Source organism: Leptosomus discolor, chromosome 1 (genome assembly GCF_034619465.1).
Source record: "Leptosomus discolor isolate bLepDis1 chromosome 1, bLepDis1.hap2, whole genome shotgun sequence".
Lineage (NCBI taxonomy): Eukaryota > Metazoa > Chordata > Aves > Leptosomiformes > Leptosomidae > Leptosomus > Leptosomus discolor.
Genome location: NC_141391.1, coordinates 65,964,455 through 65,983,272, shown reverse-complemented (window position 1 = coordinate 65,983,272; position 18,818 = coordinate 65,964,455). Strand labels below are relative to the sequence as shown.

The following is an 18,818-nucleotide window of genomic DNA, read 5'->3' as shown; positions in this document are numbered from 1 at the left end:
TCCACCATGTTTGTGCTGTAAAAGAAGTGTTGAGTACGTAGTAATAACTGATTTTAAGAGAGAATTAGCCTGTTGGTTTAGAAATCCTGCCTCCTCCTGGTCCTGTCTTGGCACTGACTTTAGATTCTGTCCTTAGCCTTGTCTTTACAAAACGACTCCCTGAGCGAATCCCTGACCTGAGCCAGTTTGCAGCAGGGATCCGTAACGCCATTACCACTCCTAAATACAAGTAGCCTCGTTTTGCCGGTCATTGCTCATTTTCTCCTGAATTCCTTTCGTTAGTAGTTTTGTTGGGAATTGGGTGGGGTATTTGTGGGGCTGCTGACTCCGATTTCTGGTGGTGGTGGTGGAGCTCTTCTGGGTGCAGCTCAGCTGTCTGAGTGTTACCTCTTACTGCCTGTGCACGTAGCTTTTTCTCCTTAAGAGCTGTGAGTAAATTCACATAAACGTAACTACTCATTCCTCTCTCTGACCTTCTCGCCGTTCTTACTTCAGTTGGCACATTCCTTTTTCTTTCCCCTCAGCTGCTTCAGCTCCTTCCAGTTCAGATCTCTTACAAATTTTAGGTCATGGCTTATCTTGGGCCCTAATGGAGATGTTGCATAAAATCCAGTACCAGCTGCTAATTTGGTTGTGTATGTCATCACTCTCTTTCTGGGCAAGGGTTAGTCCCTTAAATTGTTTCTCAGTCTATCGTTTAATCTTGATTATTTTTTTTTTCTTTTTGTGAAATAAATATGGAGGAAAGAAAGAAATAAATGTGTTCTTAAAAATGCTATTTGATTGTTGCTGCTGGTGGTTGCTGGTGCCACCAGGGCATGACAAAATGCCATAAGCTATCTCAAAGAAATCTTCATGTTGTTTAAATCAATAACATGCTCAAAAGAGGATTTGGGTTTTTTTTTTTTTAATCCTTTATTTTATAGGTGCCCTTGAAGCTGGGATTTTGCTCATTTATTTTGTTTTCACACACACAGTCCTTTCGTGCCCAGAAGTGCTAAGTCTCACTTACTGCACGCATGTAATGCGTCGCAGCTTCACACGTCTCTTCTCCTCACTGTGCATGCTGGTAATAAGCTCTTCCCCTCCCCAGTTTACTTACATCTTTTCACTTTGTGTTGTGAGGTGCTTTTATATCTCTGTAGAAGTTCCTGTCTGGGCAGGTGTTACTGGTGGAGGTAGTTCCATATAATCAATCACAGTTTTCCCTTGCGGACTAGGCTACAGAGGGATGATGAGTTCTGTAATGTGTATTGACTGGACAATCTTTTTTGAGTGTTTTTTAAACAGGATGCTGGGTCTCCTAGAAGCTCTGTTGTGTATGGAAGCATTATTTCCTATATAGAAGGCTTTTTTAATGCCCTTGGGATGTCCTTTGGAGAAAGACAGGTATGAAACATCTCTTCTATGTGTACTTATGTATGGCAGCAGCGCCAGCGTTGTGTTTGAACGCTTTCTGAAAGCGTCAGACGTAACAAAGTTACTCATGGTTTTAGTAAACCTTTCTGCACCGCTTGCAGTTTCTCTCGTGATGTCTTAGGAGAGCATGTGGAACAAAGTGTGGGCTTTTTTCTTCTCGGAGGCGCTCCCATGTGACTTCTGCAGGAATTGTGCTGTGGAAATGACAGTCTGAGGAATGAAACAAGAAAAAAGTTAGCATTGGAGGCCTTTTAAGTTGGTCCTGTTACGTGCCTGGCTTTCCCCTGGCTCCTCTTCTTGCCGATGGCTGCACCCAGGCTGGCTTTGATCGCCGTACGGGTATTTGCGGTTGTGACCTCCCTGCGCAGCGGGAGCCGGGGTGCAGCTTCTCTGCAGAAAGCCAAGGTGTGGGGAAAGGGGCTGCTCTGCCTTGAGCTGTGGTAGGCGGAGGGGAGGGCAGCAGGGGCGGGGGGGCTGTCACTGGAAATACCTGGCTTATCCTCTAGTGCTTGGAAAGGTGGGAACCGGGAGGGGTTGGGGGGGAAGGAGAGGAAAGCTCAAACCAAAGTACTGCACAGGGAAGAGAGCGATAAATACGGTGGGGATACCCTGATGTGTGGAACGGGAGCATTTAAAATGACACAAGGTGTTGGAGGCAAGCAGGCTCTTCCCTGCTCCTCTCGTGCTTGAATCTGGAGCTGAATACCAAGAAGTCGGAAACTTCCTTTAGAGAAACTCTTCTGCAAAAATTTCTTTTGGGGAGGGGGAGAAGAGGATAAGAAAATGTGAATGACGTTATTCATCCCTTGAAAGTCAGGCAGCATAGCAATAAATGCATTTGTTCACTTTGCCTCTTTTTGGATTTTTCCGCAAAACTTCTTGCAAAACAGTGGTTGCATGTGATTTGGCTGTGTGTTGCTCCTGATAACCCGTGGTTTGTCGTGCTAGTTTTTCAGTTGCATACTAAACGCTTGCATTTGTCTGTAAGTTGGATGGCAAAGTCATTGCTCCAGGTTCTGGGCTGTCTGTGTGCGGGTGCCTGCTGCACCGACGTTTTTGCTGAAACAAGTGTGTGGATGCTTTTCTGTTTTGTATGCTCTGCTGGTTTCTCTGGGGCAGCAGGGTCAGCAGAAGACGCTGGCGCAAGGCAGGCAGGAGGGAAGGAGCAGCACGTCGGGCTCTTCTCTGTCCCTCTGCTCTTTCAGCTTCCAGTAAATGAATTGATCAAGATCTTCATCAGAAAGGCCAGTGGGCTGCCACAAGCTGGTAAATAAAATCATGCCAGGATTGTTCTCTGACCTCGAGACCAGCCGCAACAGCTCCGCATCCAACCTTTCTTGCCCCTTAGCCGGGTGGTGCCAGGCACGTGGCTTGCCAGGAGCGGTCCCTGACCACCGTGTGTCCTGGCGTGTGGGCTGCCTGGCAGAGGGCTAGCTGGCCTGGCTGCTAGCAATTTAGCGTAGAGGCTACGGGGAGAGCGGCATTTGGGCCTTCTTCATGTGGACGTTTGCATGTAGCCCGCGGGCCTGTCTTGCCCTTGAAATGGGGTTCCTCTCGGCTGGTTAGCCTTACGGCCTGCTGCAGCTGCCTGCGCTTCTGCGGCGGTCGGTGGAGAGAGGGACACCCCTAAGGGACGGTTCGTCTTCGTCTGGTGGCTGTATGAAACAATCCTGCCAGCCTCCCTCTCTGCATTGGCAAGAGAAGGAGCCCGGCCGGCCACAGGCGGGTAAGATGAATCCGTCTGAAAAGTGGTGGAAACCATCGTGCCTGTTTTAGAGCTGCGGAGTGAAGGTGGGGGCTTCTGCTCTGCCAAGGAGTGCTGTGTTGTGGGTGCAGCTGGGGGCAAACAGATGGTCACCTGTGGGGTAGGCAGGGGCCAAATTTCCGTACAAGACTTCTTACGAGCTCTTTGGGTTGGTCGGTACTGCAGGAGAAGTTAAGAGATCAGCCCTCAGAGGCTACACAGTGTTTTACGGGGAAATTGGATCAGTTCCTCTCCTAAAGCTGCCTCTCCTTGACACAAGGTCTTGCCTTGTGTCGTGAATCGGTGCTTGGTTTGAACTTTGGCAGTGGTGTTTGTAGAGGTGCGTCTCTTGCTCCTCTCATCATTTGTCTTTCCTCTCCCTTCTGTATTTAATCATTTATCCTGCTCTTTTGCCTGCCCCAGGTTACGATGGAGCATTTCTGTCAACTAGATCTATTACCTTCTTCAGTCTCACAAACTTCTTTATTATGTTTACATGTTTTGAAAGTTCGGGGCGTTTGCTGCCTTTTATGATTGTGGAGAGCACTGAGCATCTCGCGCTGTGTCTTTGATAGCTTCCCCCTCTCCTCCTTCTTCTCCTCCTCTTTGTTTGTTTGCTTCACTCAGTGACCTCTGAAACTGCTCCCTTTCATTTCCATCCTGCTGTTCAGTGACTACATACGGTCCCCTCTGGCTTTAATTACTCAGCTGCTCTTCTGCTCCCAGTTGAGCATCGCTGTCAGCAACTTCGCCCCCGGGCCTTGGTGTGCTTTACATTTAACTGCTCCATTGTCTGCTCCCCGCCTTGTGCTTTAGTGTTAAAATACTGCAGTGGCGTTCTCTTGTTTGTTGGAGGTTTGTCCTTTTCCTCCCCCACAGCAGTTTGCTTCTAGTGAGAAACGGGGACGATTTCGCTGCTGAGAGCAAGACTGGGAGCGTGGCTGTGCCAGCGATGAGGAGTGGCCTTCCTCCTCTGCTAGCACCCGAGCTCCCGTCCCAGCGGCTGTCGGAGCGGGGCCCTCTAGGAGGAGCAAGGCCATTCCCTTCCTGTGGTGTTGCCCAGAGAGACCTCTGCCAAGCCAGAGGAGGCCAAGGAAGCTTGGAGCTGAGGGAAGGAGTCGGGCGCCAGGCAGCAGCCAGAAAACACTCACTGTGGGCGATGGCTGTCGCTCAGTCGGGTCTTTTTGGGTGGCTGAAACTTTGGATAAGGCAGTTCAGATAAAAGTTCTGCGGATTTGGGGAGGTTTTGTATAGGTGCAAGGAGAAAGGGTAGTCTAGAGGCTTAAAGCCAAAATACTTACTTTCCCTGATTTGTGTTTCCTGAAGAGGGTCCGGAGCCCAAAGGCAGAGTTAAGGGGCTGATGCGCTCTCTGTCTCTGCAGAGGTTTGCAGCCGAAGGGCTGTTTGAGCTGGCGGCTGGGCTTCCCTTGCTGTGTCGGGTGGCTGTTGCCAGGCCTTTCTTCCATTAATTTGTCTATTCCCTTTCTAATTTATGCACGCTTCTGGCATCTCGGAGGTTTCCTGTGGCGATGAGTTCCACAGTTGGGTTATGCAGCATCTTACGGTCACGTGAGAGCCCTCTTCTCCAAGACAGATGCTTTCTTGTGCAGGAATACGCTGAACTACTTCCAAGAATGACTCCACTGTAACTTCTTGTCCAGCATCAGTGAGATTGTGACATTCTAATTGTACCAATAAACGGAAGATGCACAACCAAGAGGGGTGACAAGGCCTCAGTGTATGCTGCGGAGTTGGGGTCTATTTTTAAATCGGTCTCAGGTGTTTTTTTTAAAGGAGCCTGTTTGGTTTCTAGGTGGCTCTGGGAGGAGACAACTCTGCTGTGCTCTCTAACGTCATCGATGAGCTCGTAAGGTTCCGCGCGGAGGTCCGTTGTTACGCGCTCGCTCTGCCGGAGGCAGCAGACGCTGTGCCGACGGAGGGTGCCACAGGAGCCGAAGGACCAAATCAAGAACAGAAGGAAAAGAGGCAGCAGTTAATGCGGGAGAGAAAAACCCTCCTGGAGGCATGTGACAGTCTGCGTGGAGACCTTGCTGCCTTTGGAATCCACATAAAGGTAGAAGACCGTGACCCTCTTTGTCTTTAAAAAATGACCAATGGTCTCACAGCGTTTATTTTTGCCCTTTGTGCCCCTTCGGCAGCTTCGGGGTTGTGCCCCGCTCCCTGTTTGAGTGCGGTAGCAGGAGGTGGAAGTTAAGCCCTTGCCGGCTACTGCTAGCCTCCTCTTCTGCTCCCCCTCGGCCTCGTGTCTCCGTGGAAGCTGTAGCTACTTCTGCAGTTACTAAGGGTGTGGTATTTAACCACTGAAAATTCCATAATATTCAGAAATCCCTAAGCTGCCCAAGTTCAATCCGGAAGGAGAGGTATGAGTAATGTGTGCGATCTTTAAAAAGATTGCAGAGGAACTGGAAAATAAACTGAGATGGCTTATGAAAATAATACCTTCCCTCTACCCTCCCCACATTTCCCCACCAAAAATGCTCAGTCTCCACGAGAAAGCCTCTTCTGTCTTCAGCAGCTCCTCTCCCAACTGTTCCTGAGCCATGAGTAGTTTGCCCGATTCCTCCACCCTGCTTGCTACTTTCAGCCGATACCTAATGCCGCTGTTCTTTTCCATTACCCCAACGGTGTCTCCTGCTCAAGAGAAATCCCTTCCATGACTTACTGTCTCCTCCTGGTTTCAAGGTGCCATGTTACTTCTTTAACGGGTGCCGCTTCTTCCAGTTCCAGTCCCTTCACTGCAGCCCTTGTTGGGTCAGTGTTGCTCCTTAGGTGCAGAATAATCCTCCGCGCTCTCTCCAGCATCTTTCTCCCTCCCTCCAGTCCACGCTGCTCATTTTCCCCTCGCTCAGGAACTGAGCCTTGCGCAGCCTCCTTGCATCGTTTCACCAACGGGAGGATATAAAGCACAATGACAGTAGGGAGTGACAGCATACATCCTCTTCTAATTGCTGAACGTGAGAGCTGTCATTTGTCAACCCACCTATTAAAAGCAAATGCGAAGTGTGGCCAGCTGTCTCGTGGTCTCAGATGAAAGTGAGCGTGCCGATACCAGCTGGGGTGAGGGCCAAAGCGCAGTGGTGGTGAGCTACAGCTGTGAAAGCAAAGGAAGACTGTGTGTGGGAAGCTGGAGCATCTGCTTCCTTAACTTGTTTGTACATAGCTAAATCCTTGCTCCGCTTATCTGTCAGGAAAGTTTGCAAACCCAAACAACTGCACAGAGACAAAAGTCTTGGAGGAGACGACTCCCTTTTGATTTATTTTGGCAAAATGGCCACAGCCCCACCTCCACTCTTTTGAAGATTTGTTTTGGTTTGTTTTTAAAGGGGGTTATGGATGTTTAATAACCTCCTAGAAATTTGCCTTAGCCAGGATTCAGCCCATTCCATTTATTTATTTTTTTTTAATAACCTGAAGTTGGGCATAATCTATCTCCTGCTTGTCCCAGAGTAGTTTGCTCCTGAAGATGAAGCACATAAGAGCATGCACAGCACGTGTCCGAAGCTGAACTCCTGCTTTTTTTTGCTGATACTGTGGAAGTATCAAGGTGTGCTGTGAAGCTTGCCCAGGTCTTGCCTTTGCAAATCCCAGAAGAGCCCCCGCAAGCCGAGCGCTGCAGCTCTGCAGTTCCTCACGCCGGCTCACCGGAGCATGTGTGTGACAAGAGGTGGCTGTACCCAACGCAGGGCTCCTGCCACCCTCGTGCTCAGCACGAGTCTGCTTGGCTGGGTTGGCTGGCTGCCCTGGGCTGGCTATTGCCAAAAACGCCACGGTAACACAGCACCTAGCAGCTGGGTCCCGCTTGCCCAGTGAGTGCTTCAGGGAGTAATTTGAATTTTTCTTTCCTACCTGGCCTCTGCTTTCCGTGAAACTTTCACGAGCCCCACAACACCCAGGCAGTAACGCAGCTGTTAATGCGCTCTTCCTCGTGTCGCGTGCGGCTGCAGTCAGCCAGCAACTCCTCAAGTCCATGTGCAGGAGGAAAGGCAGCAGAACAGATGAAGCCCCTAGTTTGGGGCTGGGCAGGAGGGGTTGGCTGCTCTAGGGTGCAAGTAGCAACTTGGAGCACACTAGTAACTTAATTCCCTTTAAAAATCGGCTTCGTAGAAAGGGTAATTTTTCCTTCAGCTTGTGATTTCTGTGCACTGGTTTCCTCTCATGCTGCTCAATGCAGGCAATGTTCTGTTTGTCTGAAGTTACAGAACTTGTCACAAACAGATCAAAACATCCACCGGTGCTTTTACGTCATTGTAGCGCGCTTGAAATGCAAGTTAATCTGTGCCACTAAGTGAAATGTAGTGATTAGGTATTTACGCATCAAAACCAGTTTTCACTTTGATGTAATGAAAATTCTACATTGTATTCCAGCCTCTCTCGTGACTCAGAGCTCATGTAACATTGTCACGTTTCAGTGCTCGGGTTAACTTTTTATTTTCAACAATTGCAGTCAAACAGCTACATCATAAGAGTCAGAAATGCTCAGTTTGACTGTAGTATTATCTTTCAAAAATATGACGGTATTGCATTACAGGTATTTACAGCAACAGGCTACCACCCTAAAGTTCAGAAGGAGATCAAATACGTTAGGCACTATTTTCTCATGTGTTGGCCACAAGAGCTGTTTTCCATGTACACGAGCTAATTAAACATGAAAATGGGATAGCCCGAGTTTAATGGAAGTTACTCCTACGAGAAAGGCCACTCATGGCTGCAGCACCCCCCCACTAATGAGGTGATGTTTCTATTGTGGGGTTTTTTTTTTCCTTCTTAACTGGGAAAAGTTGTCCTAGTTGTTTTTTACAACTTGAGTGTTATTGGTAACAATGGTGTTTCTGTCGGACGGCATCGCTCCCGTGTACCCAACTGGACTCATAGCTTTGCTGTATGAAGCTTGGTTAAAACCCTGTGCCTCCAGGGACCTACATGCGGGTGGTACCTGGGTGATCCAGGCTCCTGGGACTGACGCGCTTGCTGCTTCTTACAGGACAGAGCCGCTGTTTCCACCTGGGAAATGGAGGAAGGATGGCAAGCAGAGCAGCGGACTGAGAAAAAAAGCTGATCCTTCATCCCTTGGACTTCTTACTTCAGCTGCTTTGGCAACAGCTGTAAATACCAACACTTCCCCAATAAAATCTTTGGAACAGAATGGCTAACGGGGATAGACTGTTGACGCTGCTCCCCGGTAACTACACCCAGGAGGCCCGGCAGGGGTGGGTGCAGCGCGGGTGCTGGAAGCACCCGAACAAGCGGGCAGCAGCTGTGCTGTCTGACACTGCCCTCCGCAGAGCCTGGCGCAGGCGCTGCCCCAGCCCCAAGGGCTGCGTTTTGTGGAGCTGGCACTGGGAATTAAAACATTGTGAAGACAGGCACGAACTTAGGCCTGTCTTTGGGGCTGAAAACACTTAAGTTCTACATGCACTGGTTCAAACACCTGCCTTCACCTTGGAGACAGGAGGAGGCGATGCTTTCAGCCCCGAAGCACTTCCTGAGGGCAGCGCTGCTGGCTTGGCCCTGTGAAATCTTTAACCAGAACGCGCCAGTATCCAGTTAGCTGTAAGGTTTGCTGTCTTCTCCGTTTCCTTTTGCACAGAATACATGGAGATTTCCCCAGCTTGGGGAGTGCAGCATGCTCAGGATCTCTCAATGAGAACCGGGAAGATAAAATCGGTCTGTTTCGTCATTACCGGTTCAGTTATCTTTCTGCTTTTGCCATGTTTGTGTTAAAGAAAAAAATCCCCTGGATGGGTGGCTGCAGGGATATGCAGAGAGGCCACCTGTGTTCTAGGGGCTGAGGTACTCACCTACAGGCACGCTGCCTTTAAATCAGTTTATAAAAATAAAACAAAACCAAGAATGTGGGTTCATCTACAAGGAACGGAATTTGAAAATACAATTCACACACGTGAGCTGTTCAAAAGTTCTTTTGGATTGTTGAGAATGAAACACAGAGCTGTTTTCCTGCCCCCTTTCTGGTTGTCGGTACCCCTAGAGAAGGTGGGGGTGGGAGGTGCCTTCATTAGCACTGGGGCAAGATGGTTGTTGGACACTGGTGGTATGTTGAATTTGCTCGTGGCTGTATTGCTCCAGGAAACCGGAACGAGGGGTCAGCTCAGCTTCAGTGGGAAATGTCGTCAGAACACACCACAGGAAGTACACGCAGTTAATTTTACTATTGTTTTTATTTCCTACCAAAAGAAACTGCTACATTTCCAGAATGTTTAAAAATTGTAACAATTTGTATACATTAGTGAATAACAGAGTTACAACTTCTGTGTAGATTTAAAACCAACACGGCAGGTTGAAATCTGTACTGAGCTCTGTTAATTGATTGACTTCGCCTACAAATGCCATTTAGATTATAATACCACTGGTGTTCTAAATAATAATAATAATAATAATAAAAAAAAGCTCATTTTAAAGGAAATCCAGTAGCCATTTTAAAAATCAGTTTTAACTTTCTGATTTTATTTAATAGGAGTTGGGCTTCTCAGTTTTAGGAGGAAAAACAGTAGTACCTTAGTTTCCCCAAAGGTGTAGACAGTTTACAAAACTGCTTCCATTAAACACCAAAACCCCATCTTTTACGTGTAGACATTGCTCTAAGCTAAAAAGTCCGTGAACCCTCATAGACCAAAACGAGCAAACATTTAAAAACCTATTTTAAAAATAGGTAAAACTGGTTTAAAAAGAAAAAAAAAAAAAAAAACCAACACAAAAAAAATGCATCAGGGTGAGGTAGTAGTCACAGTGCATCCAGAAATATCAACTCTAAGGGCTGAAGGAAGGGAAATACTCGGAGCAGCCTTTCTGATTCCAGGTGCTTGCCGTGGGCAGCTATTGCAGGGTACGAGAATGCAACCTGACTAGTATGCGTGACACTGTATTCCGCTCGAGAAGAGCTGGGTCACTGCAAGAGTGGCTGCAATGCATATGTAACGCCTGTCGCAACAACTAGACATGTTATATGCTTGTTCCTGTGCTTTAATGAGTATATACACTGGGAGCTAGGCTGCAGGTTTAAGGGCAGTACCCGCTTCAATGTACTTGGTGTGAACTTGCCCCTCTCTCCATATTGGTTCGTCCCCTACAAGCTTTGAATTTCTAAAAATTTAAGAAATGATGCTGTGCCAAAATCCCACACACCTTCCCCTTCGCACCCGACGCTCACCTGCCCTGCCAACGAGCCAGACCAGGGGCGGCCCTAAGGGTACGAGTCCCGTCTGCCTTGCTCAGGATCGGACCAAAAGCCCCTCAGCCCGGCTGCCGCGCTCGCAGCTCGAGCACCGACCGCCCCCTTTTCTACTCCCGCCTCTGCCTGGCAGCGCGCGGCTGCCCGCGCAGCGCTCGGAGGGTACAGGTACGCGCTGCTGCCTGCCTTTTGCTCCTGCAAGCCCCGGTCCTGCTGGTTAAAGCACCTCCCTGCTGATCTTCCCAGAGCTCTGACTAACTCAGCAGGCCGTTTGAGTCTTAAAAGCACTGCGCTCCGCCGTGATCGCCGGGAGTTTGACCAGTTCAGTTGGGTATCGCTAAGTTTCTTACGCTGCCTCGTACCTCTCCAAAGGAGAATTTCACAAAAAAGTTCATCCTACCGAGGGCTCAGCTGGCCTTGGCTCATCTAAGGAATACAAACCCTTTTTTTTTCAGGTAAGCATAGTCATTACCATTTAACGCTAAGACACCTACAGCATATCCTTGTTCTGTGATGGGGGAACCTTTTAAAAAAAAAAAAAACCCAAAGCCAAGATGTTTCAGGAAGGGACGTCTTGCCGAAATGAACGCTGCCTCTGGGACCGGGAATGGGAAAAGGCAACTAATTACATTCAAAACCTACAGCAACTCGCATGCATTCCCTTTCCAAAGAGGCTTACTTTTTGCTTCTTGATATACTAGCATGGCAAAAAATGAAGTGCAATAGCTAATTCTAGACAGAGGGTCTAAGAATGAAAACATTACAACCTCGGTGCAATCCAAGAAATTCAGTTGAGCTGGTGGAAGAATTTTACCTAAGTATCAAGTGCATTATTTTTTTTTTTTGCTGTTCACACTTTAGTTATTGCTCAATAACTATCAAAAAAGAACAGAGGAATACTTTCAGTTTAGTTTTATTATATTATAACAGATCTGCAACTACAGCTTATTTCAGCCAAAACATTTTTGTATTCCAAACTCTTAAAAAATATCTACATTAATCATATTTTTCTATTCTTAAAAATAAAAAAAATCTACCTAGCATACCAATGCTGCTACAGCACTTGAAAGGGTGCATTACTTATGTAAATTCTACGGTAAATGTAATTACTCTTGCAGTCATTGTTCTTCCTTTTCTTCTTCTCTGCTGCTTTGGCTTCAGGTTTCAAAAAGTTTGTTAAAAGCTGTTCCAACTTCTGAAACCATGTCAGAGGCAGTCATTGAACGTCCGAATTTTTGAAAGGCTTGGTGGTTAGACTGCCTCGTAAGAGAGCAAGCTCCAAATGCAGCCACCAGAAAAGGATTTTGACTAAAAGGAAAAAAAAAAACAAAACACAAACCACAACATCATAAACAAAATATGAACACTCCTGTGTAATTCATAAAGTGGTGGACATCATCTTTCTTCTACCCATACATATTTGGCAGCATTGTCGGGAAAGCTTCTGAAGCAACCACTGGTGTTTCTCAGACTCTGCACTGCAGAGCACCTTTGGCTGAATCTTTTTTTTAACAAACTTCCCACGGTGCAGCATGTGAGTGAGTGAGAAACACCACCCGGGCTGAAGGATGCAAAAGGGAAACACGCTTAGAAAGTTTGTGGTGTGTTCCACGTCTAGCTTTAGCAACGTGAAACTTTTGTCCTTTCCTTCGGAGGAAGGCTGAAGTCTGACCTGGCAGCCTTTTAACTCCCTTTTCCTCCCCGCTCGCTGCGTAACTCGGTTCAGCTTTGTGCTGCAGGGGCTGGGGGAAGGACGTGGGGATTGTTGACAAGAGGCGGTTTTTAACAGGGCCGCCGTCGCTGCTCGGGGGCCTTCAGCAGATCCGCTCAAAGGGGGCACAGCGACAGCTGTAGACAGCCACAGAAACTAAGGCACCCTCTCTCACTGCCTCCCCTCCACGCTTCCCACCTGCCTCAGGGAGTGTCCCCAGCCCCAGCCCTCAAGTGCTGAACGTGTCCCCCCCCCCGCCCCGGGAAGGCGGTGCAGCCCTGCCACCCTCCCCGAGGCACCTTCCCACAGGCTGGGCCACGGGAGCTGCCTCACGGCACCAGCGCAGAGGAAAACCGCTGCAGCGTGATGCGGCCGCCAGCCCTGGGCTCCAGCTGCCGGCTGGTGAAACACCTCACAGAGCTCAGCCGCGGCCGGGCCGTCGCTAAGTCCCTAAGGACCTACTGACTCCTGAGCCAAGCCAGAGTGTGGTGAAGGATCCCAATATAAACCACAGGCAAAGCAGAACGTGAGTTTACTGTCGGGTGTTACCGGGGCAGCTTTAGAGTATCTTTTCCTTGGAAACAGCAACTTCATACGCTCGTCAAGGTGCAGGAGCGGGTCTTTAAGCCACCTTGAACGTCAATCCTGGATGCCCCAAGACTGCTCTGACACAAGAGCCGCGGCGCAGCTTTTAGCTGCCAAAGCACCTCTTCCTACGGTGACCGCACCACCCGTCCGATACACCCCACGCTCCAAAGGCATCACCGCAGCGTCCCGTCTGCTTAACAGCAGAATCCTTCCTACCGCACCGCTAGCACACCTGAAAGCCAGCGTGATCTTAAACGTTTCAAACTCCTGCTCTGCCCAGACCCGTTTTGAAACGGAGCCAGGCAGGAGCACGGAAGGACCGGCTGGACTGCCTGCAGTGCAGTCTACAAGCTGATGCCCTGAGTCACGGAACCCGAAAAGCTCCTCCTTTCCTGAAACCCACGAGGTAAACGGGATTGGTACAGCCGGTGATTGAGAAGGGTCACCTGAACACCACCGCAGGAGACACAGTGTATTGCTGATGCCCATTATACTCTCCCACTTTTCCTTCATCTATGAAATAAAGGAGTTTGAGCCAGCCGTTTGGAAAAGCCGCAGGAGCCCAAGTGAGGAGAGCCTGGAGCACACGTGCTGCGTTTGCTAATCTCTCCCACAATTTAATACTGATCTGTTGTACACCATGCAAAAAACGAAGTCACCCTTTTACTGAAGTAAACCAAAATTCCTCCTTTAGTGGCAGCAGCAACTTCAGATACACAATCACTCTCGGTTTCATTTTTCATTCTGGACATGTTAGATGTCAGAATTGGGAAGTCTGGTTCAGTCGGTCCCTCACTCCTCCTGGGGGACCTAGTGCAGTGCTCTCCCAGTAATGCAGGCACAGACCAGTTAACTCCCACGGACATCTAACTGTGGGCATCTGCACGCAGCATCCGAAAGACGACAGAAGATCTCCGCTCCTCAACCTTCAAAGAGCTCATTACTTACTGAGAAGAGGGACTGTTACTCCCCTAACCGCTCAGGTCAGGGTTCCTTTCAACTTTATTTAAAGCAGCTGCTTTCACAGAAGGAGGCACGACTACATGGACCAACCAGCTGGACAGGAATTGAAATAATTTAACGCAAGAGCCAACAGCCAGCTGCAGCTGCACGGCTGCTTGACGTACGACCAAACTGGACTGCCATTTGGCCTTAGAATGGTTACCCTCTTTGAAGCTGTGTTTTATTTGCAAATTTCAACTTACCTGCTCCGCGGAATGACTTGGTGCAATGCAATCACCAAATTACAAAAACAAAGCTAAATGACATGTTGGGGCTTTTTTTAGTTATAGAGACGCTACGGCTGGTGACTACCACTTATTTATTCTGCATACTTTCTGCCTACGTTCAATGGTTTTGAAAACACGTACCCCATACACGTATGTCCTTGGGAATCGGTCCGGGTTCATGCTCTTCTTTTGCCTCAAACTCAGGAATGTTACTCCTATTAAAACTGTAACTATTACATGGGCCGCTCTAGAACAGCCTTTCCATTTTGTAGAAGCACACGAATACTTTAGCCCCAACGACTCCAATTTCATTTGGGAATTTCTACAACAGTTGCCACAGGAGAACAGACTCACAAGAAATGATTAATTGATGTTCATACCCATTTGTTTTTTCTGCTCCAGCAAGAAATGCCCAGTGCGCTAAGACTCCAAGAGAACCAGAAAGGAGGTCCCCCTGTCCACCACATCTCCGGCTGCTTCCTTCGTGGCTGCATACCAGTACTACGAACAGAGAAACCAAAAACAAAGTCAGGGGCAGTTGTTCTTCTGTTCACAACGGTAACACCGTAGCTGTGCGGCTTAACCTCTGAGGCGCACAGGGGAGAGGTTAATCACAGGCAGCAGCATATGCTGAAATACAGTATTAAAAACCAAATAAATTACTGCAGTAACATTTAAAAAATGCCTTTCTGATGACTTTTCAGTCCTTCACAAGTAACACCGCACAATGTATACGCTTTCTCCACTTCACTCAGCCTGCACAGGAGAGTCAGTCACTGACGAGTTTAGTGATTCATGTGAGCTGATGCTGCCACGATGAGCAGTCACCCCAAACCGGACCAGGTCCCTCCACAAAGCCACTGCACAAACGCAATTCTCCAGAGTCTCTGACCTCCACGCAGCTTTCAAATGTAAGCCAAGGTGTTTTACAAAGAGCGAACGCAAACCAGAACTAAAACCTCAAACCTTCTGCCGTGGCCATCAGAAAGGTATTTTACCAAAAAGAGCCTTTTCCTCAGGCTTCGTAAAAACCATACGCAAAGAGAGATCTCTTTCTGCCAGTCAACAGCGTCCTCAGCATCCGTGTATGTTTCTGTCAGCAGTGTCGCTGTGGATGGGCTCTGTTAGAATATCAGATGTTACATTTCTGTTTTAAATATACAAAGGACCTTGGTCAAACCGATCTCTTTGTGGAGCTTTAACTATGAAGAACATGCAAATGGTTTCACTAAATTTAACTCCTTTGTTCTCCACTCTCAACAAGCCCAAGCATTTAGCCTGAAGGATGCATAAGGCACACAAAAAGAAAACAGCATCAATTCTACTACCCTCCTCCAAACTCTCTTGTGGGTACATATCTACCCTTAGCTTTCCTTCTTGCTTGGCTCTGGAAAAAAACAAAAACAAAACCACAAACAAAACCACAGGAGAAATTTATTTTCCTCCCTTGGGAGGACGGAAGAGCTGGCAGAATCATTGGTGGCCAAGTAGTGATCCTGAGCATCTCCAGTCAGCTGCTGCAGAGCTACTCGGGTCCAGGGCTACGCACACCATCATTTGTGCGCTCTCCTGAGCGCGCCAAGTACACAAGCAAAGTACAAAGCAAGACGTTGCTTGGACAATAGCCCTTACCTTAATTTTCTCAAACCTGGGCTGGCTTTCTCCAAGCTGTATGAACAGAGCAGCCCAGGTGTTTTAGAGGGAGTACAATCCATATTTTTAAAAGGAATTTTTCTCTTGCAAAATAATGGGGAAAATCCGCACAAAACTGAAGGACTTGCAGGTAAATCTTCTTAAATAGCAAGAGGTAAAAAAATACTGAACGCAAGTAAACCCTTCCCAGTTCACTAGCACAGTTCATTTCTGCTTTTTGTTACTTGGTGCAAAGAATTGTGCTGCACTTCCATTTCCTACCGATTCTTCCAGCAGTAACTGCTGGGCTCGCGAGGGCAGGCAGTCGCGCATTTTTGCTGCCACTGAGAGGGCAAAGATTCATCAGTCACCACGAACACAGCAGACACCGCTGCAGCGTTACCAGCAGTTAATTTTCCCACTCACTCTCCTCCCCTCCCCCCGCCCCAAATTAAGATTCTGGATGTGTTTCTCAGCGAGCAGCGGTTAATGTCAAATTTCACAAGTGTAAAGCACTTCCGAGTCAGCTATTTGAGGAAGGCATGCCCTTTTAGGTGGCGTGGTTTGTTTTATTACTTTTTTAAAATATAGTGCTTTGGAGAAATTACCTCTAATTCTCCTACTTTGAAGATGGTATCTCACAGGATTTTCGCTTTGAGGGCTTGAACTCCTGGCAGGAGGCAGGATGGAAATCCTCTGTTCAAAAGCTTTGGGGCCTTCTGACTGACAGCTGAGCACAAGCCCCTGCTTATTAGCTGTATGTCACCATCTGCCACTATTCTGCAGCCCCACAACCTTCCAGTCAGTTTTGAGCTGCACGGGAAAGCAAGATCTCCTCAAACTAGGCCAATTATAATACCCTGCTACAAAAAAAAAAAAAAAAAAGTGGTCTTTTGTTCGTGTTTTTTGTTTTTTTTTTTTAAGAAGTAAGTCTCAAATATGTGCAGACTACCTCACAGGCGACAACAAAAGCAGACCTCTGTACTCTGCACAGAGATGGTGGAAAACAAATCCACGCAATACCTTCAAAGAAGAAGCAGAACTAGAGGAAATTCACTTGAATGAAGGGGGAAAGGTACAACGCTCAGGCAATTCTTGCGCAGAGGCTCAGTTCCTCAAAGAATATCTCAAAATAAAAGGACTGTGAATATCACAACGGGCAATGGGAAAAGGAATGAAAAACTCCTCTGAACTACAGTCACCGCTAACAGCTTTTAAAATCAAAGAAGGAAGCTCACGCTACCATCAAGACAAACCGGCACACTGCCGAATCCACAAAGGACAAAGTCTTCCTAATCCTTTTCCCAGCCTTCTCCTAGAACAACAAAAACAGAACTGCTGTCTTCCCACTCCCCTAATCCAACAGCCCCCACTAAATGTCTGTGACCTGCTGTGAAGACCGCTCAAGCAGTTCTTTAAGGATCACGGGGGTGGCGTCCTTATATGCTGCAGTGAGCAGTGACAACCAGCGGCAACGTTACAAGACCTCGATTAGACGGACATGACCGAACGTCAGCGATGGTGCCGAGAAGGTGGGCGCTTCTATTCCCTGGAGAGATGCAGATCAATGTGTTTTATACGAGGATGAAGTTATTTTTCGGTCCATTGCTCAGCGAGGCTGTCCCATGTTCAACTAGGGATCGACACACACATCGGAAAGCCGAGAAAACACGGTTCTTGGAATAGCTGAGGAGACCAAGGTGAAGCCGCAAAGACTGAAATCACCACGATGTGTCAATGTTGAAAGGTGGTACCCGGGGCCACTTAAGGTCAATTAGTCTGACACCAGTCCCAATTAAAATAATGGAGAGGTTCATCTATAGTTCAACTGACAGACCTCAAGAGATAGAAACACACCACTAAAGCCGGTCAAATTGGCTGCTGGGGCAGGGTGTCTTGTTTTGGTTTTTAATAGGTCTGGGCAACCAAATCTGATGTCATTATTTCACAGGGTGATGACTAAACCAAACAAACCCTCAGTATAATTGACAGTATTTTAATGAAAACTGATTGATGCTAAGTAACTTTCTGAAAACCAAAACAAAATAACGCAGCTCCCTAGCACTTACCCACGGAGCATACATATACTACCGTAACAAAAGGCTACATGAAAGAGCCCTATTCAACAGTTTCAACATAATCTCGGTGATTGAACAGCACAAATATTGCCAGAGCTCCACACAGCAAATACAAGATGCCTCTCACATACAGTCATCCGGATTTCTTGCTTAGTAGTCCATGGAAACAATTTGTACTGAAATATGAGTGCAACAGAAAACAAACAAACAAACAAACAAAGGTGGCTGTCATACTGACAGAACATTGGAAAGTAGAAATTCAAGACTTTTAGGCTCCACACAATTAAAAATTCCCCGACTTCCTGGGTAACTATGGCCAAGTCATTTAGTAGCTCTACATTTAATATATTTCAGGTCATAAAATAAGTTACCATCACTCACTCCCTTTTCAGCACTCCTTGAAGATAAGATAAACATTAGCATTTGGGGAAGCATTCAGACCACGGTGTCACGCTTAGCTATAGCATTGCTAGCAAGTTTTAAGCTGAAAGAACTCCCAGCCCAAACTGTGCTGGCAGATCAAAGCCCAGAAGAATGACCCATTTAGGGATATTGTAGGCTTAATGAAAGAATCCGCCTGTTATGTAACTGAAAATAGCTGTCTCCTCTTTGAAGGAAAAAAGAATTAGAATTTAGTAGTTTTGCTAGGATCAAGCACTATGAGTTAAGAGGGAAGCACCAATTTTGATGTGGCTGTACACAGGCAATCCTACTTACAACGCTAGCTCCTAGACATGTTACAGTTAGAAAACCAAAGGCCCGTGTAGTATAAAAAGTAACGTATGCCTGCCTGTTCTTGATTCACAATGTTCACACAACAGTGGAAAAAAACCCCAACAACCAAACCCAGGGATTCATTTTTGTTTGTATTTAGAATACAGAATGTGAAATACGGGCTAGCTAGTTAAGGCTAAACACGTAACACTGATGATGATGATAACTAAGGCTAACGAGCCTACGTGAAACACCACATTACTGAGACCGCAGACCAAAAGACAGCCTGGAGATTGAAATTTAATTTTTGAATCTTGGGTGTCCAGCTCTGGAGCCCTCCATACAAGGAGGACACAGACCTGTTGGAAGCGGGTCCAGAGGAGACCAAAGATGATCAGGGGGCTGGAGCACCTCCCCTGTGAGGACAGGCTGAGAGAGTTGGGGTTGTTCAGCCTGGAGAAGAGAAGGCTCCAGGGAGACCTTACAGCGGCCTTCC

General features: G+C 47.4%; 2 protein-coding genes across 3 annotated transcripts in view; one reads left to right on the top strand and one right to left on the bottom strand.

Moving 5' to 3' along the window:
• Positions 1-8,327, top strand: part of CARS2 (cysteinyl-tRNA synthetase 2, mitochondrial) — a 38,750-nt gene extending 30,423 nt beyond the window's left edge. The window contains exons 13-15 of one of the 2 annotated variants that reach the window (XM_086476781.1): positions 1,291-1,389; positions 4,977-5,237; positions 8,166-8,327. In XM_086476781.1, the coding sequence (XP_086332907.1) occupies positions 1,291-1,389; positions 4,977-5,237; positions 8,166-8,240 (435 nt within the window). In that variant the 3' untranslated portion in view covers positions 8,241-8,327. Of the gene's footprint in view, positions 1-1,276; positions 1,390-4,976; positions 5,238-8,165 lie in introns of both variants that reach the window. The other variant, XM_086476772.1, reaches the window with a different exon arrangement.
• Positions 8,328-11,396: 3,069 nt separating this feature from the next.
• The window catches only part of NAXD (NAD(P)HX dehydratase), a 50,097-nt gene continuing 42,675 nt past the window's right edge, over positions 11,397-18,818 (bottom strand). The window contains exons 12-13 of the mRNA XM_086481701.1: positions 14,279-14,399; positions 11,397-11,678 (exon numbers count right to left, since the gene is read on the bottom strand). Coding sequence (XP_086337827.1) covers positions 11,528-11,678; positions 14,279-14,399 — 272 coding nt within the window. The 3' untranslated portion in view covers positions 11,397-11,527. The remainder of the gene's footprint in view (positions 11,679-14,278; positions 14,400-18,818) is intronic.